The sequence below is a fragment of the Apostichopus japonicus genome, chromosome 12, assembly GCF_037975245.1.
Source record: "Apostichopus japonicus isolate 1M-3 chromosome 12, ASM3797524v1, whole genome shotgun sequence".
Taxonomy (NCBI): Eukaryota; Metazoa; Echinodermata; class Holothuroidea; order Aspidochirotida; family Stichopodidae; genus Apostichopus; species Apostichopus japonicus.
In genome coordinates, this window is record NC_092572.1 from 13,207,912 (window position 1) to 13,231,153 (window position 23,242).

The 23,242-nt window shown below is 36.5% G+C and overlaps 2 protein-coding genes and 1 long non-coding RNA gene across 27 annotated transcripts in view; 1 reads left to right on the forward strand and 2 right to left on the reverse strand.

The window, feature by feature from the left end:
- The window catches only part of LOC139977050 (uncharacterized), a 51,854-nt gene that overhangs the window by 19,089 nt on the left and 9,523 nt on the right, over positions 1–23,242 (forward strand). For 8 of the 23 annotated variants that reach the window (XM_071986034.1, XM_071986035.1, XM_071986036.1 and 5 more), the window contains 6 exons: positions 16,564–16,632; positions 18,587–18,671; positions 19,086–19,171; positions 20,475–20,792; positions 21,961–22,296; positions 22,857–23,015. In XM_071986034.1, coding sequence (XP_071842135.1) covers positions 18,667–18,671; positions 19,086–19,171; positions 20,475–20,792; positions 21,961–22,296; positions 22,857–23,015 — 904 coding nt within the window. In that variant the 5' untranslated portion in view covers positions 16,564–16,632; positions 18,587–18,666. Of the gene's footprint in view, positions 1–7,793; positions 8,148–16,563; positions 16,633–18,586; positions 18,672–19,085; positions 19,172–20,474; positions 20,793–21,960; positions 22,297–22,856; positions 23,016–23,242 lie in introns of those variants that run through there. The other 15 variants (XM_071986040.1, XM_071986020.1, XM_071986022.1 and 12 more) reach the window with 7 other exon arrangements.
- On the reverse strand, positions 64–13,123 carry LOC139977064 (tyrosine-protein kinase receptor Tie-1-like). Of its 3 annotated transcripts, none has more exons than XR_011796410.1 (7): positions 11,623–13,123; positions 10,680–10,799; positions 10,050–10,161; positions 9,534–9,630; positions 5,465–5,803; positions 4,809–5,111; positions 64–3,167 (listed from the first exon to the last, which is right to left on the reverse strand). XR_011796410.1 is itself a non-coding variant. In XM_071986070.1 (5 exons), exons 1-5 carry the CDS (start codon positions 11,686–11,688, stop codon positions 5,677–5,679), a joined length of 522 nt encoding a protein of 173 aa, XP_071842171.1. In that variant the 5' UTR covers positions 11,689–13,123; the 3' UTR covers positions 5,133–5,676. The 3 variants fall into 3 exon arrangements, 1 of the variants encoding a protein (XP_071842171.1); XR_011796411.1 differs by having other exon boundaries at positions 3,139–3,276; XM_071986070.1 differs by lacking the exons at positions 64–3,167; positions 4,809–5,111 and having other exon boundaries at positions 5,133–5,803.
- Positions 14,705–18,578, reverse strand: LOC139977066 (uncharacterized). Its single transcript, XR_011796412.1, has 3 exons — positions 17,323–18,578; positions 16,514–16,852; positions 14,705–16,166 (listed from the first exon to the last, which is right to left on the reverse strand). It is a non-coding gene; the product is annotated as an uncharacterized lncRNA (long non-coding RNA).

Sequence of the window (23,242 nt, forward strand, 5' to 3'; positions counted from 1 at the left end):
AGGCGGGGGGGGGGGGGTGAGAACTGGGGGGGGGGGCTAGTATAGGCCTCCAGGTGGCTAGAAGGGTTGTGAGTGAAACTCCGATAGTAAAGTTCAGTCCACAAGGGAAGCTTTTTTCTTATCTTTTTATCTCTCGTGGTTAGTAACTACAGGAAGAGTTTTTTTTTTTTTTTTTACCAGTGCCCAGTTAAGTCAGCTTCCGTTTCCTCTGACTAGTTTTTGTTTAGTTTTCTTTACTTTCATTATAATTAATTTTCTTGTCAACTTTGCAACATTTTCTAGTCTCCCCCCTGTCGTTCTACTTTTAAATCCGTCATCTCGATCAGGCACTACTTCTATAACGAGATGGCGTGACGGGCCTCTCACCAACAGAATATATATTTAGGGATCAGATGATTATACGATAATATGTGTGTTAGAAGTGGCTGTATGCAAGATTAGCACATAAAGAATGTGAATACTTAAGACTTCCACTACACTTCCAACCCTGCCACACCTGATATTGGAAGGCTTTTTTGAATTGTGTGTGGCTCAAAAGTATTAAAGGGTGGTTTAGTGGTTGTTCGAGTGGTTTTTTGGTTTCTTAGGGAGTTCCTAGTGCCGTTTTGCTCGTCGCGATCCAGCTCCTCCTAACGGGTAACATAAAAAACGTAAAAAAGTAATACAATTTATGAAGTGAAAGGGCCAGACGTTTCAATCTTTGAATGACCTTCAGAGGCTGAGACGAGCACATAGAAAGATATGCAGGTTAGACAGACAAAAACTGTCTGACTGACGTTCCTGGAACGGAGGCATAAATACGGTTTAATCTAAGACTTCTGCAACTTATGTAATTTAGATATAGTTTTCTTCAGAAATGATGTGTCTTGTCTGTTGTCATTCACTTTTCAATCTATGGTTATTTGACTAGTGATATGATCGAGTGGATAAAAGCGGTGGCATTAGAAGGAATGCAAATTAGCATACTGGAGGTGGTTTGTTAGAATCATGGCCGGCCAAAGTTTCTCGTCCAGAACAAAGACACTCATTTCTTATTTAAAGTGCTTAATTAGAATAAGTTAAGTTGGTTTTGCCAACTAGGCCAGTAGTCAGATTGCTGAGCAATACTTTTAGGAGCATAATTGTTGTGTCCTGGCACTAGTGGTTTGTTTTATGAAAATGGTGGGTCTTCCAGGGGAGTGGGAAAGGCAAAACTAAATTACTCAATTGTGTTCATGTGAAATAATGTCACTTATTAAATACCATTCATATGCCATCAGGTTTGCTTTAAGCATAATATTTGCAGCATGTAAAACGTATATCTGGTAGTTTCCGCATGTATGATTATATATTGTATACTGTTAACAAATGAATGAAAGACACAAGAAAAACAAATGGCATTCTTGTCAAAGTTACATCAGTATCTACAGTTTCAAAGTATTTGTTACACGTTGTAAGCTACGCAGATGCTATAATAGGTAAAATGAAAGAAAACAAACAGAAAAGGGGAATAAAGAATGATGATAATATTTCAAGCAATAGTCAGCAAAAATGAATACCTTTTGACTTGACATGTACTCCATGCCTTTGGTAATACTTGATGCAAAATATAATATGTTCCTCATCTGAAGTTTGATATTTTCTTGGAGTCCATCGCCCCTGACATAACACGTGACTCTCTGGCTTCCTCACACTGTGACATCATAAAATCTCTCAAAGATCCGTGCTCCATGTAAATGAGTAAAATATGGAGTAAGGTACTACCGATAATTGACAAATCAGAAAAAAAGATTTTTACAATGACAGAGAGAGTGCGAGGTGGAGTGAAAGAGACAGTGTCAGTGAGAGTGAAAGTGATAGTGTGAGTGGGGTGAGGGTGGGGGTGGGGGTGATTGTGAGGGTGATTGTGATTGTGAGGATGAGGGTGATTGGGAGGGTGATTGGGAGGGTAAGGGTGAATGAGAGTGTGAGTGGGAGTGAGTGTGCGAGAGAGAGAGAGCGAGAGTGGACAGCGTCAGTGAGAGGGACAATGAAAGTGGGAGTGGTTGTGGAAGTGGGAATGAGTTAAAGTTAGAGTCAGAGTTACAGTTGGAGTTGGAGTTACAGTTGGAGTTGGAGCGGGAGCGGGAGCTAGAGCGAGAGAGAAGGTCCAAAACCCCAGCAAACCTGAAGAATAAAATCCGGCCAAAATTAGATAGGACGCATAGGATTAACTTCCCTCCGATCAAACTCATCCCTTACCTTAAATATATTTTCTGATGACAAAAATGTAAAAGTCATATTACGGAAAAGAAAAATTCACACAGGTAGTTGATAACCCAATCTCGATATCTCGCCAATAACTTCAGATATGGTTGATAAAAACAAATATCGTTAATTCGCTACTAATGTTTAAATTTTGAAGTGAGCTAATGGTCTCTGTTATTATTGTGAATAACCAAGTCATTATAAATAGCCATGTCATACTAAATTCGCCAAGTCGAACAACCTCAGATGTCTGAAGGGTAATTCCTTTAAAATGAAAAGAAGCATAAGATAAAACAGGCTGGACTAAAATTCTTTAACTCGTGTTTTCATCGTCTTCAAACATGTCAAAATTAATATTGTGTTACGTTATTCATTGATAAACCTTGACTAATAACGCTTGAAAAGAGAGCCTTGTTGACTAAGCTGTCAGGCAGACAGCATGGAACATGCAAAATTCGTCTGACAGCCTTCCTGTTTTAAGGGACATATCAGTACTGATTTGTACTGTATGGCCTTTGGGCAATTGCACGATTTGGCACTTTCATAAAGGTTACTGAGTGGTTTCAGTTTCGAAACAAAACTCCGTAATCGACCTTTTAAAGTATTCTGGGACAGGGAAACTGAAACTAGTTGCACTGTATATCACAAAACGAAAATGGTCAAAAAAGGAGAGGAAAATATATGAAAAAAATAAACGAAAAAAAAGGAAGAAAGGCATATTTCTATCTATCAAGTTATTCAAATGATTTTAGAATATCGTGTATGCGTTTTGTTCAATGAATATGGGAAAAAACTTCAGGGGAACGTCTAAATAAAAAAACAACAAAAAGAAACACCTACCATACATGAAGCCGTTTCATTCGTTGTCCTGCCTGATTTAAAGGGTCTACAGCACATCAAAATTACTTTTATGCTCAACCTCATCCTTTATAACACCTGTTCTGTAAAAATCGTATATTTTCTACATCTAAATAATACATTTCCTTCATGCTTAGATGAATGACACTGCAACAGTTTGCTACAGAACAAAGTACACCAGTAGCGTATTACCTACAAATATAAAAGTGTAAAAGATATATATATATATATATATATATATATATATATATATATATACATATATATATATATAAATATATATATATATATATATATATATATATATATATATATATATATATATATATATATATATATCATATATATATATATAAAAGGATTCCTTCCTTAAACGTGTAATTTTTCAAAAGCATTCATACTATAGTATTATGAATTATGACATATGTAGTTTACTTGAATGTATTACTTTAGTTTGCCATTAAGACAAATACATTTTTGTGATGATGCTTTTTACCCTTCTGAGCAATAATCATAATGTGTATTCAATATTGTTATGATGGCAGAGGCAACCCACGCACCTACGCATTCTAAATATGGTTTTCTGAATGAATAGGGGCCTACTTGATATTGCTCATCAACAAAACTCACACAAATGACATCCACCTCGAAGAGATGCATAGCATGTAAGTGCACTTATAGTCTATAGTGTAACAAGCTTTAATATGCTCTTGTGTTATAACACAATCCACATTGTTAATATGAGAGTGCTCAATCACACTTTGTGTTAAAACATGGAGCGTTACATAGAGCGGCTGGTCCCGTAAGCCTCTACCTAGACCGCGGAAGACAAAAAATAAAGCACCCCCCTCCCCCGCTGAACAGCGGGAGCACAGCCGCAGGCCTAATAGTAGTAGTTGCTACTACTATGCTACGCCTAGCTAGTCGCGCTTTCATGTGCGACTGTGGCATGAGTAAAATGATTGGTAGTGGATTAAAATGATTGGTAGTGCACCTATTTAGCTTTACTTTATGGGCTCTCTCCTCCAATAAAAACCATCACGCACTTTCACCTAGCCAGAAAAAAAGACAGTTGTTGAGACGTACGTCATTGATGGGTCAACCAACTTGATGATTGAACACAGTGAACGGTTACTGTTATATCAAATTAAATCAAAGCGCATATACACGCATACAATAATGCATATATAAACCGTAAATGTTTTTGCCTTGGGTGTTAATGTATGTATGTATTTCAGATCCTCTTGCAAGCATCAACTCGCGAAGAAGACTTAATGGAGTGATAGTATGACATTTCAGAGGCAGACTTATAAGAATCAATCCGGAAGTGTTAAAAAACCAAAGTAACATTGATTTCAACCCGAAAATTCCTCATCTGTGATTCTGTATCAGAAATTGCATTAATTTACTACACTTCAGTCAACCAAAGAACAATATTTAATTACTATTGTTTTTTAATTTTTCAACAAAAGGGGCATTCCACGGTTTAAATGTGAAAATGGTGCTTTTTATTGGAAATTTGTTAAAACAATATATATGAAAAGGAGCATTTGTACTTTTTCATAAACCTGTTGGAGTGTCATTTCCCATGTTTTCCTGGCTCTTACGATCCCTGTGGTATGTAGTAATGTAAGAATTCTCGAGACGATATAGTACTGTAACATATTCTTACTTTAAAGTACTCAATTTCATGTAACAGACTTTATGTGAGAAAGATAACTTACTTTGCTCTTTAGAATACGACGGCGAAATTGAAATATTTGCAACTCCATACGTATAAGGACCGTCAACAAGACACGAAATATTCACATTTTCTTCATTGACAGTAAAAGCTTCATTGGAAGTGACATTTGCTTCGCTTTTCTCGCTATTTTGAAACAAATGTACGTCTTGTACATTTCCATTCATTAGCCAAGTGACATTGAACGGTTGGATAGCTCCGAGAATCACGCAAGTTAGGTTCACCGTTGATTCTTCTCTCCTATCATATTGATCCTCATCGCGTTTAGTTGTTATTGTCAGTATACCTATTAAGATATCCATGAAGAAAAATATTTAGTCCTTACCTATAAGTTATCAACCGTTTAGGATATTTAAAACAAATTCAACTATTTTTATTGAAGTTAAAATAATAACGGTTGTCCTTAAACAGTGGACTGAGCTGATTACCCACGGAGGAGAACATGGGGATAAGTGAGTGTTCATGAACGATGAATGGCTATTTTAAGCGACCGTTTGTAGTTTCAGAGAGAGGTCGGGGTATACAGAACTAAGTTCCTTAGACGTAACCATAGGAAATAATGATATTACTATAGCAATGATGATCCAATTAAATGAAACACATTTTAATGAATAATAACACTATATACAACAAACTTACTCTGTATCTTGATTTTAAACCTTGCTACCTCCTTCGTTCCATTCCAACATGTGTATTCTGTACATTTCACATTGATTGGAATATTAGGAAACCCGAGTGAGAAATTGACAGGACTACAGTTATTTAGTTTAGTCTTAACATCTACCCCAGATGTCTTCTCTTCACCTCGGTATATATAGTTTTCCCTTTTCAGTCCACAACTCCAGGTTAAGTTAGGTTTGTTCTTTGCAATTGGGCAAATCAGGCACACGTCTTGTTTTGGCGCCGTCAGTTTTATAAAAGCTTCTCCAACATTTTTGCAGACTCCATTGCAAATTATAATTCCTAGAACTAACAACGCTGCATTTGGAGCAGAAAACAAAACAAACAACAGTATTAGTATTAGGTAGGACACTGATGGTAAGATTGACTAAATAAGTTTAACGACGAACCTACCTTGTAATGGCATAGTCATTTTACTTACAGAACAAAGACATAGCATAACATAATGATGATTGTTTCCAGTCGAACTTGTTATTGCAACTCTTTGTTCTTAACATCACGTAACATACTACAAACTGAGGAATAACAACAAATGGATGAACGTAATACTATCTAGAATTTTATTTTGTTACCGTAGCTCATTTTCTGTTTATAAGCTGCCGTCTATAGCATTATGCAGCAAAGCGTTTACTTGAAATATTTACGTATTGTTTGTTCGTAGCCGATGAAAATGAAAATAAAGGTTTAATACTATATTTAAGTTAAATACCATATTCAAATTAATCAGAGTAAATGATTAGTAGTTAATAAAGGTTATCAATGAATTTACCTTGTAATACGATAGCCATTTTAATGACACAGCAATTAATACAGCTTCGTACAGTATTAAATCCACTAACAGATTAACACATTCTGAAGAATGCTTCAAATTCGGATATGAAAAGTGAAACCATTTGTTGTGAACATCTATTAACATATTTACAACAACAGTCACTTTCATCGAAATTTCTAGACGGGTACATGTGCGCAGTGATGTGTGGATGTATCTCACTAACACATCCCTGCTAAAACGAAACTATGTAAGGGCGGACCCATGAGTTAAAACATCGTAAACTGGGAGGCTAGAGGGATTGTGAGTGAAACTCCGGTAGTAAAGTTCAGTCCACAGGGGAGGCTTTCCTCTTCTCTTTTTATCTTTCGTGGTTAGTTACTACAGGGAGAGTTTTTTTTTTACCAGGGCCCAGTTAAGTCAGCTTCCCTTTCCTCTGACTGATTCTTGTTTAGTTTTCTTTGCTTTCATTATAATTAATTTTCTTGTCAACTTTGCAACATTTTCTAGTCTTCCTCCTGTCGTTCTCCTTTTATATCCGTCACACTACAGGGGCTTTGCTCGGTCCACACTCTCGATCGGGCACTACTTCTATAACGAGATGGCGTGACGGGCCTCTCACCAACAAAATATATATTTAGGGATCAGATGATTATACGATAATATGTGTGTTAGAAGTGGCTGTATGCAAGATTAGCACATAAAGAATGTGAATACTTTAGACTTCCACTACACTTCCAACCCTGCCACACCTGATATTGGAAAGCTTGTTTGAATTGTGTGTGGCTCAAAAGCTTTAAAAAGTGGTTTAGTGGTTGTTCGAGTGGTTTTTTGCTTTCTTAAGGGAGTTCCTAGTGCCGTTTTGCTCGTCGCGTTTCAGTTCCTTCTAAAGGGGAACATAAAAAACGTAAAAAAGTAATACAATTTATGAAGTGAAAGGGCCAGACGTTTCAATCTTTGAATGACCTTCAGAGGCTTAGACGAGCACATAGAAAGATATGTAGGTTAGACAGACGAAAAGGACAGGCACGGTAATCTGTACTATGGACAACAACAAAAGTTATAGAACAATGTGAAATGAGATGAAATGAAACAATAGATAAATAAGATACCGGGTACGAATGATTACAGATTATGAACTGTCCATAGGTGGATAACAAAGAAATTTGACAATGGAAATGCGGCAATGAAGGGACAGAAGTATTAAACTGGTCGTTCCTATTGGGCCGATTGTTTCATATGTGGACACTTGTTTTTAGAAAATCATTACTCGAGATAGGAATTCACTAGAGAGCTACCTATTGCTTTATTTTGCACATAAGACATCCTGCACCAATAAACAACCTTTTTCCGAGGGGGTCACATGGCCTTTTTTTTGTCTTCAAAGATTTGTTTACATTCCAAAACCGGTCGTTTTTTCCTTTTTTTCCTCACAGGCATATGTAGAGAGATGGCTCTGTATTTGGAGGAAAATATGTCAAAAATAACGTTTTTCGGTCTATGTTAGGGCCAAAACACGGTCAGATTTCCGAAAATATTTCTCCCGAATTTTTAGCTCTCCAGAAGCGCCACACTGAAACGCTAGGCTAAATAGAAACACTTTGTGAGTAATCCTTAGCAATTCAACTCGAGCATTTTTATGGTATAGAATTTCGGTCAACCACAGTTGAAACGCTTCGTGTAGCGTGTGATAACGCTATCACTCACGTAATTGAAACGGTACTTAGCACATACATCAAGGCTAAATACATTATACTAAAATGCCGAAGAGGCGTTAGACCCTCTTTGTATGGGCAATTTGACCATCCAACCGTTGAAGGATGACGACATCGCTGAATCTGAAGAAGATTCTGACGATGAAATCCTGATATGGTAAGCCACACTGTATGTATTGTGTATACATGTACTGTAGTAGTACAATAGGCCTATATGATTCATCGTTCCGCATGACCGTACCATTGTATTACATGTAGGTCAAGTAGTTTGGAGGGAGGGGTTCTAGAAGATCCCGTAATGACTCAGGTCTAGAGAGTAATATAGTACTTCGATATGCATTCAACCAGTGGCGTAGGAAGGTACTTTTGAGTGCCAGGGGGAGGGGTCTAAGGGGAGGGGGTTGCATTTCCAGGTGGCCTCAGATGCAATTTGGTGCAATATAGCACACTTCAACACCCACTCCATTTTGTAAATAATTTTGCATTTTCCCCTGGCCTTAGATGCAATTTGGTGCTCCAAATAAGATTTTTTTTGTCATTTGGAAATGAAAAAGAGGTGTTCTGACTTGCGACGCGGGGGGAGGGGGGGGACGGAATGATAATTCCGCCCACCATATTTTTCAAAGGGGCGGGGTCTGGCCTACGCCCTTGCATCCAACTATCAACTCTTACACATCTTTACATGATTGCAAGTAACCAAACCAATACACAATATTATAGTTCACTACTGTTCAATTACCAATCCGGTTGGACTTTCCAAATTTGCCAAACCGATGCTTGCGATAGAGTATTATAGCCAGGTAATCACAAATTTGAGTCTAAATGGAGACTGGCATCAAATACCATAGGGTCAAAAGAAATATTTTAAATGAGAAGTGAACAGTTGGATTCGATAGATTGCTAACATTTTAACTCACCCATTATGGAACATTACAACACATGATGGTGTTACACAATACAAACTAGCCATTTATAAGCTTATACGTTAGATTTACTATTTGTGCTATAACCTCATTTTGTAGAATGTCTACGCAATATGCACGGAGCATACCGTCTTTTAGCATACGATGGTGCTGGTAACATGTCTACACGTTGATTACATTTACAGAGTATGACATATCGTGTAACATCAGTGTGATGTTTACTTTTACTTTTTACATTATCAAGTTCATACCAGCATATTTATACTGTCGTGTAAAGTCGGGTATGAATGGAATGCATTGTGTACAATACACTGAACGGATAGAGTTACTCTGTGGACAGTCCATTTCCATTGTTTCAATTGTTACTTTTAAAATGCTATACAGAAAGCAATGCCAGAACTAACGCAACAATGTTATGACAATTTGTAACTCATGGGGTTCATGTGACTTGAGTACAACATAATGTAACCATAACTTGGAATATCTTTTGTCATTGATCATCAGTCATTGGATAGGTTTCAGTGACACGGGAGAAACGATTTATACGTTAAATTCAAAACGATAATAAGCGAGTGGTACCCATTTGTTCATACACAATGAATATGTTAATGTCATCTTACATGAATTCGGGACAATACAATGGTCGAGGTACACTGAATCCATCTTTCATCCGCTGCTCAATTTCAGAGTTGGCCAACCGTGCCATTGGTAGATCACCTGTCAGTAATAACCATATACGGAAATGGGGTGTATTTGGTGAGGAGTTGGGGTTGGTTCTACACAGAACGAATTCAAAGTTAAGACGAATGGTGCAATCTGAGACAGTTTTGGACTATAAGTTAGGTCTATGATTAAACACAAAGTTGTGCTGATAAATACTCTTCCATTTTGCTATAAGATGAAAACACACCTGGGATCCGCACCTGATGCGTTCTGGGAAAAGTGATCATTCTTTCAAGACTGAATGTAAGAACTACCCCGCCCCTCCCAACTGAGTGTTAGCTCCCAATTAAACGTATTCCTCCGAATGCCGTTGGCGGTAGGGTTTCTTTTTCTTTTCGTTTTCGCACGCCATTGCAATGAACCTGCAATGTACAAGTAATGGTTCGTTCTGAGGCAATACGTGGACGACTTACCAAGAGAAATGAGTTCCCAGAAAAGTACTGCAAGTCCCCAAATATCGCTTTTCTTTGTGTAACGCCTTTTAAACACGGTTTCTGGAGTCATCCACGCAACCGACTGACGTTCCTGGAACAGAAGCATAAATACGGTTTAATCTAAGACTGCTGCAACTTATGTAATTTAGATATAGTTTTCTTCAGAAATGATGTGTCTTGCCTGTTGTCATTCACTTTTCAGTCTATGGTAATTTGACTAGTGATATAATCGAGTGGATGAAAAGGGTGGCATTAGAAGGAATGCAAATTAGCATCCTGGAGGTGGTTTGTTCGAATCATGGCCGGGCAAAGTTTCTCGTCCAGAACAAAGACACTCATTTCTTATTTAAAGCGCTTAATTAGAATAAGCGAAAGTTGGTTTTGCGAACTAGGCCAGTAGTCAGATTGCTGAGCAATACTTTTAGGAGCATAATTGTCGTGTCCTGGCACTAGTGGTTTTTTTATGAAAATAGTTTGTCTTCCAGGGGAGTGGGAAACGCAAAACTAAATTACTCAATTGTGTCCATGTGAAATAATGTCACTTATGAAATACCATTCATCTGCCATCAGGTTTGCTTTAAGCACAATATTTGCAGCATGTCATCATACCTTTTTCATATGTCCTAAAGCTTTTGTCGCTGCGGGCTCAGTGGGACAGATGTCATAAAGCTTGCACTCTGTCATTCTTGTGAGAAGAACTTTCTTTAAACGAAGCAGTGGATGGCTGAACTAAAAAAAGAAGTAGAAGAAGAAAGCACGGACAACAGTATTACAATGAAAGTAATAACATATGGCAATCTTGCACATGTACAATTCAAAAAGTATGGTAGGACTCCCATGGGGTTGTCATAAACTTTTATACTCTCTCATTATGCTAAGAAGAATGTTCTATTAAACAAAGGATTTGGCGGCTGAAATCAGAAAACATAAATAACATGATAATGAAAGGAGTAAGCCATACATCACATTTATTATTCCAACAATACATGGATATTAACTTTAATTTTTTTTTATATGCTTCGACACTTTTCGATCATATACTGTAGACTAGCTGGCATTTTATTAAACGTAGACGTTCCGCCGATTGTTAGCTTGTACACTTGTACATGAATTGTATACTTACTCCAAACGCTTGAATTAAAACAATTAAAAATGTTCATTGAAACATGGATTGTAACACGGATTTCGATCATTTTATCGTACTATCTGATCTGTATTTTACCGGAGTAGTTTTTTTGTTGTACAGTTTTACACTTTTTGTGTAAATTTACTAGAAAAGCTTTAAGTGAAATAGTCCTAATCGTAAAACGTATATCTGGTAGTTTCCGCATGTATGATTAAATATTGTATACTGTTAACATATGAATGAAAGACAGGAGAAAAACAAATGGCATTCTTGTCAAAGTTACATCAGTATCTACAGTTTCAAAGTATTTGTTACACATTGTAAGCTACGCAGATGCTATAATAGATAAAATGAAAGAAAACGAACAGGAAAGGGGAATAAAGAATGATGATAATAATTCAAGCAATAGTCAGCAAAAATGAATACCTTTTGACTTGAGATGTATTCCATGCCTTTGGTAATACTTGATGCAAAATATAATATGTTCCTCATCTGAAGTTTGATATTTTCTTGGAGTCCATCGCCCCTGACATAACACGTGACTCTCTGGCTTCCTCACACTGTGACATCATAAAATCTCTCAAAGATCCGTGCTCCATGTAAATGAGTAAAATATGGAGTAAGGTACTACCGATAATTGACAAATCAGAAAAAAAAGATTTTTACAATGACAGACAGAGTGCGAGGTGAAGTGAAAGAGACAGTGTCAGTGAGAGTGAAAGTGAGAGTGTGAGTGGGGTGAGGGTGGAGGTGGGGGTGATTGTGATGGTGATTGTGAGGGGGAGCTTGAGGATGAGGGTGATTGGGAGGGTGAGGGTGAATGAGAGTGTGTGTGGGAGTGAGTGTGCGAGAGAGAGAGCGAGAGTGGACAGCGTCAGTGAGAAGGACGATGAGAGTGGGAGTGGTTGTGGAAGTGAGTTAAAATTAGAGTCAGAGTTACAGTTGGAGTTACAGTTGCAGTTGGAGTTGGAGCGGGAGCGGGAGCAAGAGCGAGAGAGAAGGTCAAAAACCCAAGCAAACCTGCAAACCTGAAGAATAAAATCCGGCCAGGAATAGATAGGACGCATAGGATTAACTTCCCTCCGATCAAACTTACCTCTTAACTTAAATTGTTTTTTCTGCTGACAAAAATGTGAAAGTCATATTACGAAAAACAAAGTTCATACAAGTTGTTGATAACCCAATCTCGATATCTCGCCAATAACTTCAGATATGGTTGATAAATACAAATATCGTTGATTTGCTACTAATGTTTAAAGTTTGAAGTGAGCTAATGGTCTCTGTTATTATTTTGAATAACCAAGTCATTATAAATAGCCATGTCATTCTCAATTCTCCAAGTCGAACAACCTCAGATGTCTGAAGGGTAATTCCTTTAAAATTACAAGAAAAATTTATAAAACAGGCTGGATTACAATTCTTTAACTCGTGTTTCCATAGTCTTCAAACATGTCAAAATTAATATTGTGTTACGTTATTCATTGATAAACTTTGACGAATAACGCTTGAAAAGAGAGACTTGTTGACTAAACTGTCAGGCAGACAGTATGGAACATGCAAAATTCGTCTGACAGCCTTCCTGTTTTAGGGGACATATCAGTACTGATTTGTACTGTATGGCCTTTGGGCAATTGCACGATTCTGGCACTTTCATAAAGGTTACTGAGGGATTCAGTTTCGAAACAAAATTCCGTAAACTATTCTGGGACACGGGAATTGAAACTAGTTGCACTGTATATCACAAAACGAAAATGGCGAAAAAAAGGAGAAGAAATGAAGAAAAACAACGAAAAAAGAAAGAAAAAAAGGCATATTTTTTATCTAACAAGTTATTCAAATGATTTAGAATATCGTGTATGCGTTTTGTTTAATGAAGATGGGTGTAGAAGAAATTTCAGGGGAACTTCTAAATTAAAAGACAAAAAGAAACACTAACCATACATGAAGCCGTTTCTTTTGTTGCCAACAAAGCACGGTAATATAGTTTTAAGAATTAATGGATGACGTTAGGCGGAATTTAATTTTGATGTATTATAGTCCAAGGAGAAAGAAAACTAAAAGGTGATAGTAATGTTCGTAGCTATTCCTGTCTCCAAAGTAATCACCGTTAGTCTATGCTAATCTTAATATTTCTGGAAGGCTCCTTTTGTTTTAAGACTTAATTGGTGATGACGTCGGCTCCTCAGTACCATGTTAATCCACAGGGTTTTAAATTCTAATAAGTTACTGAACGAAAAAAATGTTTTTTTAAAATCATATAAACAAGAGTGGATGACATTTATTAAAATTTTATCTTGAATAATTTCTTACTTATCATAAACATGTCATCTGAGGATATAAAACTCTTTATACTTTACCATTGACTTTTGTGTTGTATCCGAAGACCTGATGGTATGGCTTGTGTATAAGTATAAGACTACAAGGTCCAGACACTGAAAATGATGACAATCAACTGTTTCACAGTGTAACTCTTCCAAATATTAATTTTGGTAGAGGATACATCTTGAATAATACAGAGGATTTAAAGGGTCTGCAGCACATCAAATTTACTGTTATGCTCATCCTTTATAACACATGTTCTGTTAAATGTCGTATATTTACTACTGTAACAGTTTGCCTATATAAAAATATGTATATATATATATATATATACATAAAGTCTGTTCAAAGTATCTCTTTCGAGATCCGGCTTTAGGAATCACAAATGATTTTCGAGTTGGATAGCATCATGTTTGATCTCTAGAGAAGGGCAAAATATGTCACCAAAAACAGAACTAGTATTGTTCGATATAGGTGACAAACGCCTACAGTGGAATTACGATCTTCCTTACCGGTTTCGAATCTCTGGACATACAATCAGCGTCCATAGCCTAGTGGTTAGGGTGTCCGCGTACAGAGCGGGAGGCCCGTGGTTCGAATCCCGGTGGAGGCTGAAAGTTTTTTCACTGTTCTTGATTTTCCAACTCATTACGATTTTCATTTATATATATTTATATATCTATATATATATTTATATATATATATATATATATATATACTTACTTTTGTTTCGATAGTATAAGCGAAAGTCATTGCAACAGATACACATTGCAAAATAAGACAGGTTCGATAAGAAATAGAATAGTTAATCGAATTGTCTTTTCTTTTTTTTCGCATCTGAAATGAAAGCGAAACAAATGATTCAGAGCATAAAGTTTGAAGTCTTTTCTCCAATATTATTATTTGCACGGGCATGACTAGAAAGTATCTGATGGTCGGACACAAACTCTATTTTTCTTTCACTTTCAGGACCAACAGATGCTTTCATTGGGTTAATAAAGATTCCTCCCTTGAACGTGTAATTTTCCAAAAGCAATCATACTATAGTGTTTTGAATTATGACGTACGTAGTTTACTTGAATGTATTACTTTACAATCGAGACAAACATACTTTTTATGATGCTTCTTACACTTCCGAGCAATAATCGTAATGTCGATTCAATATTTTTTATAATACAGTGGCAACCCAATGCACCTACGTATTCTGAATAAGGTTTTCTGAATGGATAGGGCCTACTCGATATTGCCTACCAACAAAACTCACACAAATGACATCTACCTCGAAGAGATACATAGTATGTAAGTGCGCTTATAGTCTATAGTGTAACAAGCTTTAATATGCTCTTGTATTATAACACAATCCACATTGTGTTAATATGGGAGTGCCCAATTACACTTTTTGTTTTAAAACATGAAGCGTTACATAGAGCGGCTGGTCACGTAAGCCTCTACCTAGACCGCGAAAGACGAAACAAAAAACCCTGCTGAACAGCGGGAGCACAGCCGCAGGCCTAATAGTAGTAGTTGCTACTACTATGCTACGCCTAGCTGGTCGCGCTTTCATGGGCGACTGTGGCATGAGTATGGCCATTAAAATGATTGGTAGTGCACTGATTTAGCTTTACTTTATGGGCTCTCTCCTCCAATAAAAGCCATCACGCACTTTCACCTAGCCAGAAAAAAAAAACAGTTGTTGAGACGTACGTCATTGATGGGGCAACCAACTTGATGATTGAACACAGTGAACGGTTACTGTTATATCAAATTATATCAAAGCGCTTATACACGCATACTATAATGCATATATAAACCGTAAATGTTTTTGGTTTGGGTGTTAATGTAAGTATGTATTTCAGATCCTCTTGCAAGCATCAACTCGCGAAGAAGACTTAATGGAGTGATAGTATGACATTTCAGGGGCAGACTTATAGAATCAATCCGGAAGTGTTAAAAAAGCCAAAGTAACATTGATTTCAACCCGAAAATTCCCCATCTGTGATTCTGTAATAGAAATTGCATTACTTTACTACACTTCAGTCAACCAAAGAACAATTTTTATTACTATTTTTTTTTTATTTTTCAACAAAAGGGGCATGCCACGGTTTAAATGTGAAAATGGTGCTTTTTATTAGAAATTTTACAAAACAATATATATGAAAAGGAGCATTTGTAGTTTTTCATAAACCTGTCGGAGTGTCATTTCCCATGTTTTCCTGGCTCTAACGATCCCTGTGGTATGTAGTAATGTAAGAATTAAGAATTCTCGAGACGATATAGTACTGTAACATTTTCTTACTTTAAAGTACTAAATTTCATGTAACAGACTTTATGTGAGAAAGATAACTTACTTTGCTCTTTAGAATACGACGGCGAAATAGAAATATTTGCAACTCCATACGTATAAGGACCGTCAACAAGACACGAAATATTCACATTTTCTTCATTGACAGTGAAAGCTTCATTGGAAGTGACATTTGCTTCGCTTTTCTCGCTATTTTGAAACAAATGTACGTCTTGTACATTGCCATTCATTAGCCAAGTGACATTGAACGGCTGGATAGCTCCGAGAATCACGCAAGTTAGGTTCACCGTTGATTCTTCTCTCTTATCATATTGATCCTCATCGCGTTTTATTGTAATTGTCGGTATACCTGTTAAGAAATCATTGAAGAAAAGTATTCAGTTCTCTCCTATAAGTAACCAACCGTTTAGGATATTTAAAAAACATCAAGTTAATTCAAGTTCAAATAATAACGGTTGTCCTTCAACAGTGAACTGAGCTGATAACCCACGGAGGGGAAGATGGGGATAAGTGAGTGTTCATGACCGATTAATGGCTATTTTAAACACCGTTTGCTGTTTCAGAGAGAGGTTGGGGTATACAGAACTAAGTCCCTTAAAGCTAACCATAGGAAATAATGATATTACTATAGCAATGATGATCCAATTAACTGAAACACATTTTAATGAATGATAACTCTATATACAACAAACTTACTTTGTATCTTGATTTTAAATCTTGCTACCTCTTCCGTTACATTCCAACAGATGTATTCTGTACAATTCACGTTGATTGAAAAAATAGGAAATCCGAGTGAGTAATTGACAGAATTACAGGTATTTATTTCAGTCTTAACATCTACCATAGATGTCTTCGTTTCATTTCGGTATATAGAGTTTTCCCTTTTCAGTCCACAACTCCAGGTCAACTTAGGTTTGTTCTTTGCAATTGGGCAAATCAGGCACACGTCTTGTTTTGGCTCTGTCAGTTTTATGATTGCTTCTCCAACAGTTTTGCAGACTCCATTGCAAGTTATAAGTCCTAGAACTAACAACGCTGCATTTGAAGCAGAAAACAAAACAAACAACAGTATTAGTATTAGGTAGGACACTGATGGTAATATTGACTAAATAAGTTTAACGACGAACCTACTTTGTAATGGCATAGTCATTTTACTTACAGAACAAAGACATAGCATAACATAATGATAATTGCTTCCAGTCGAACTTGTAAACGCAACTCTTTGTTCTTAACATCACGGAACATACTAAAAATTGAGGAATAACAACAAATGGATGAACGTAATACTATCTAGAATTTTTTTTTGTTACCGTAGCTTATTTCTGTTCATAAGCGGCCATCTATAGCATTATGCAGCAAATCGTTTACTTGAAATATTTACGTATTGTTTGTTCGTAGCCGAAGGAAATTAAAATATAGGTTTAATACTATATTTAAGTTAAATTAATCTTCCAATTAATCAGAGTAAATGATAAGTAGTTAATAAAGGTTATCAACGAACTTACCTTGTAATACGATAGCCATTTTAATGACACAGCAATTAATACAGCTTCGTAGAGTACTTAATCCACTCACAGATTAACACATTCTGATGAATGCTTCAATATGGACACGAAAGTGAAACCATTTGTTCTGAACATCTATTAACATATTTACAACAAAAGTCAGTTTCATCGAAATTTCTAGACGGGTACATATGCGCAGTGATGTGTGGATGTATCTCGCTAACAAATCCCTGCTAAAACGAAACTATGTAAGGGCGGACCCCATGATTTTAAACATAGTAAACTGTGAGAAGGCTACGACTCTAGTGATTGTGGGGGGGGGGGGGCTAGGATAGGACCCCAGGTGGCTAGAGGGATTGTGAATTCAGCTTCACTTTCCTATGACTGGTTCTTGTTTAGTTTTCTTTATAATTAATTTTCTTGTCAACTTTGCACCATTTTCTAGTCTTCGCCCTGTCGTTCTACTTTTAAATCCGTCACACCACAGGAGCTTTGCTCGGACCGCACTCTCGATCAGGCACTACTTCTAAAACGAGATGGCGTGACGGGCCTCTCATAATGAGAATATATATTTAGTGGTCAGATGATTATACGATAATATGTGTGTTAGAAAAAGGCGGTATGCAAGATTAACACATAAAGAATGTAAAGACTTAAGACTTCCACTATACTTCCAACCCTGCCACACCTGATATTGGAAAGCTTGTTTGAAATGTGTGTGGCTCAAAAGTATTAAAGGGTGGTTATGTGGTTGTTTGAGTGTTTTTTGGCTTTCTTATGGGAGTTCGTAGTGCCGTTTTGCTCGTCACGTTTCAATTCCTCCGGACGGGTCACGTAAAAACGTAAACAAGTAATACCATTTATGAAGTAAAAGGGACAAATAAAAGTTTCAATCTTAGAATGACCTTCAGAGGCTGAGACGAGCACATATAAAGATATGTAGGTTAGACAGACGAAATGGACAGGCACTGCAATCTGTACTATGGACAATAAAAAACTGATAGAACAATGTGAAATGAGATCACATGAAACAATAGATAAATAAGATACCGGATATGAATTATTACAGAATATAAACTGTCCATAGGTGGATAACAAAGGAAATTTGACAATGGAAATGCGGCAATGAAGTGACAGAAGTATTTAAATGGTCGGTCTTGTCATGTTAATCCTCAACAAGGATGTTGTTAATATTGTCAAAAGACATAATGAAAATAGTTTGAAAGATAATGCCCTAATTTGATCGTATTCTCATCCCACTTAGCTAGGCATGTCATCGGAATATCCTTCAGACGTTGATGTGAATTACTACTACTTTTGGAGAGGCCTTTTTTCCAGAATATTATGGGGTATGTCGTTTATTAAATACAACAATAACAACATCGAAGCTATTTTCTTCTCCTCTGCCATTTAATCAAATGACAAGTAATGATTGATTAATGAGAATAGACGTTAGAATGAATATGTGAAAGTATCGTACGCGAAATATGGAGGCGACAAACTATTTTGGAATAAAAACCCTTGTAAATGAATCATGACCTTACAATGTAAAAAGAGAACAAAAACGTGGTACAGAAACTTCAGTGAAGACTCTACTTTTCAGTTCATATCATCATGAAACTATGAATGCCACAATAGACTTGACATTTTTGAAGCTGTATAATCATATTTTAGCTGCTGGATAACAATTATTAGGATTTTTGCGTCAGAATATACATTGTATATGACTAATAACAGTTACATTAGTTCATTTCTTTCCACAGTTCCTTCAAAAAAGTCTGTCAAAGGGTAGGAACTCTTGCCAAAATCATTATTACCTTTATGGTAGTGTCGGTCATACACGAAGGAGGTAGGTTGAGTTATTAGAATTCATGTGTTATTGTTCGGGCCAAAGGGTGTATCGTGCATCCTCTTAGTAGTGGTTTAGAACAACCCAAGGCGGGTTGCTGCTAAAGTTATCTTGTTTATTTTCATTTTTCACAGCCATGGAAAATATCTCCTATTTGTCAGCGCGTTTATATTCGGGCAGTTTTGAACAACTTACAATGCATACACTCCTGATATGTGACCTGATTAATTTGTATAATGCGCATGAGCGCTACAATATTAGGAATACTAGCCCGCTCCATCATGTACATGGCTGGCTGGTGAATCATGCCAGCTGAACATACATTCTTCATAGCAATCTCAAATTCACGGGTTGGCTTCACAGGAATATAATCCAGACCTAGATTTGCAAAGAATTGTGGCGGCGAACAGTTAATTCTGCACACGTAAAGAAAAAAGATCTCCTTGAGTAGCATACTACTTCAAAACAATACGTAACATTCTCTACTTTGGTTCGGAAGTTAGCATGTTGTTCAAGTTGACCAATCCGTTTCCAGGACTCAGAACAGCGTGGTTGTCCGTTTAATCTGTGATGGTTTTAGTCATCATTTCTTCGTTTATGTTGCAGGCGCATGCTAGCTAGAGTACTGTTTATTAACATTACACGATATAGCCTAGCTTTGGTCTACGTTAAAGGACCAAACGCCAAACTGGCTTATTCGTAACCGAAATAGCTTCAAAAGGGTTGCAGTAACAAAGACCCCTCCATTGAATATCAACAACTAACTAACTCCCACCTTCACCCGCCCCACAATGACACGTGTTTGTGTATAAATACAGCCTGTTCTAGTTCTTTGGCTTCGGTTTTGAGTACAGCGTTTCTGTGGGCTGCCGTGTTAGACGAATTTAACCGTAATCGTAATTACCGACTTTGCGATCCGCGTTATAGTCATTGACAACTTAGGAATCCGCATCCCCCGCACAATTTTGATAAGGTCGTTAAGAGTCACCAACAAGGGTATATGATAAACTATTTAAAAGGATGTCACTTCGAGTTAACTGATAAAGTATTATAACCGATAAGGCTATGATAAGAATTCAATTAACGAAGGTACTTTTTGCCATGTTCAGATTATTCACTTTAATAACTGTGCTTGTACCAAGCACAGTTATTGAATAGCATTGACAACAAAAGAAATGTTCAAGTTTGAACAAAACTTCCCTGTCGAGCACTATCTTAGCATTATCTGAAGAAATTGCAGTAATCCGATAATTTAACATGTAATACTTCATATTAAAATATAATAGTATTTTGATATCAACAGACACGAGAAGTCTACATTGTGAACCAGAAATGTTTGCAGAACAGGGGAAAAGTTTTACCATGAAATGTAACATCACTGGAACCATTGAAGATATATATTGGTACCTAGACTTACGTCCGAACGTGGCCCCATTACTGTCTTTCCAGAATGAAGAACTTGGAGGAACAGCTTTCGGCAAAGGAGAATTTGAGCTTAGCAGCAGTAGTGCCTCGCTAGCGATTATAAATGCCCAGATAAAGCATGAAGGTGTCTACACCCTGGTTGTTTATTACGATGATTTTGACTATAGAAAATCTACGACAAATCTAACTGTGTACAGTAAGTTATCAAGTAAAAATACAAACATCAAGGTGTGCAAAAACTGAGAGCAACTTCAAAATTAGGTATCAGTATTTGCTGCTTTGATTCAACATCACAAATTACTCTAGGAAAGCACATGCGACGATAACATAGAGTAAAAACTGTCCATATATTAGAAGTTAAGTGTAATCATCAAAATGTAACGAGAGGCATTGTACTATGCTAGGTCATTGTTTAACTATGGTTGCAATCCATAATTCAAACAATGGATTAAATTCCCAATCTTACTCATAGAAACGTAAAACAATACCTTTGCGCAAAAGGAAACCAAATTATGCTAAATGTTATACTACGTATGGATGAAACAGGGAAATATCTACGTCAAAGGAAATCAAGTTTTCATCCAGCTTTTAGCTAAGTAATGTTAAATGAATTCAGATGACGTTGTTCCATAAACAACCACTATGATTCTTGAAACCGTGTTTGTATTCTTCTGTCGGATGTGTGTCTTTGCTGCCACGTGCGTTCCCATTAAGTTACTCCCCTCGACATATTTTTGCAAATTTGAATAAAGCTATGACCAGTATTTTCCTAATAAATATGCACATATGTTCGACAGTATAAAGTCTCTACATTTCTTCGACCTTAGAATAGTAAAAACAATCAGGTAGGAATTTAAATTTTCATTCGTTGAATCAGCCACATTTTGAAATTAAACACTAATTGACTACTTAGCACTCCTTTGGGGCTCCACAAACAGTGATTGTAGTTATGAAGAAGGCTTAATGTAACAACTGGATTGGTTTGATGAATGAAATAGAAGTGGAATGGAAAATACTTTTTTTCATAAACCGTTGTTTTCGAAGAGATCGTTAGACCCCAATACACCGTGTACCTAATATATCTCGCATGTAAAATTGCAGTTTATAATTTAACAGTTTTTCTGTTTACGAGATATTCTTACCAAATGTTCTTGAATTACATATAATCAGCCACAATTATCGTTTTAAACGCAGAATGGTTAACATTTCATATACTTAAACTAAGAGAATAAAGGACTTTGAGGAAAAAGGGAAAAGCTAAACATAAGATAACTATAATTCAATGTTTGATTTAATGAAAATTGTATTGAATTCATAAAGCTTAGTATCGGGTAGTGTTTCTCTTACTTTGTTTACGATCTCAGTTCGACCACCTGACCTGTGTCCAGTCATTACTGGTTGTGGAATGCCTTGCACGGATTGTGAACGAATAGTAAATGGCTCTGGAGAACTGCAATGTACGATAAGAGGTTCTCGACCAGGTGTTCCAATTGAATGGACGATTAAGAGCCAGTCTTTTATAAACCTGGAGAAAATAGAAAATCCACCTGAGTACAATGAAACATCACAGACGTGGATTTCTACCAGTATCATCAAGTATATTACACAAGGTTGCGGAGCGAAGGCAACATTACTGTGTAATGGTGTTCAACCTTTCGAAATTCTTGAGACGCCGTCTAGTCATGCTACTATACGAACAGGTATTCATAGCAAGAAATGCATCTGTTTAAATTATGCTTTTCTTTAATGCCATATTTCACTCAGAGAGTTTTACGTGTCTGTGACTTTATTTAAAACCATGACGGTATTTTGGGATAAATTTGTAAAGCTTAGTTCATTAAAGTCAGTTGTGATATCTTATTTTCTTTTACAGATATGTCTATTTTAAAGTGCTACACAGCGTTCATACTCTTAGAACACAGTTCAGCATGAGAAAAAGAAAGGATTACAAGCTTCAAGCCAGGTGGCAATTTAGTACGCAATCCATAAACTTACCTTGTTGAACTAGTCGCTACTTGTGCTGGTATTTGTAAACTTCTAAGTAAGGAAGTGACAAGACTATTTATATTGGTTTGCGATATATTCTCAAATTTGCTTTTATTAAGTTCGTCATTAAAGTTTGATAAAAGTTGCTCACATACTACCATAAGAATGAATCATACCTCAAAACAAGTATTTGAAAGTACTAAATTTCAAATCAGAGATACTTTTATTCAATTAAAGAGTGAAAGCTAGAACATTTTATATATCTTTTCTTTAGAGTTGTGTCCAGAGACAACGACGATCCCATCTACCAATATTCCAGAAAGACAATCGAATTGGATTTTGATTTCTCTTTGGATGCTAGTTTTTATCATCTTCATCTTCATTGTCATCGTTTTCGTTATCTTAACTTATCGTCGACGTGGAAGAATCAGAGGTGAGGAATATCGTATTGCAACACGCTAAAACCTATAGGAGTATCTAAACGATCATTATAATTAACTAATTACATCTCAATAGATAATCTGTCTCCTCCAGTTCGTCATCAATAAGATCATGTTTTATAGATCAAGGTACTTTACATTCCACACCACCCCGTAAACACACTTGAAAACAAGAACATATTATAATAATTATAGCAAAGAACGTACAAAATGTAACGAG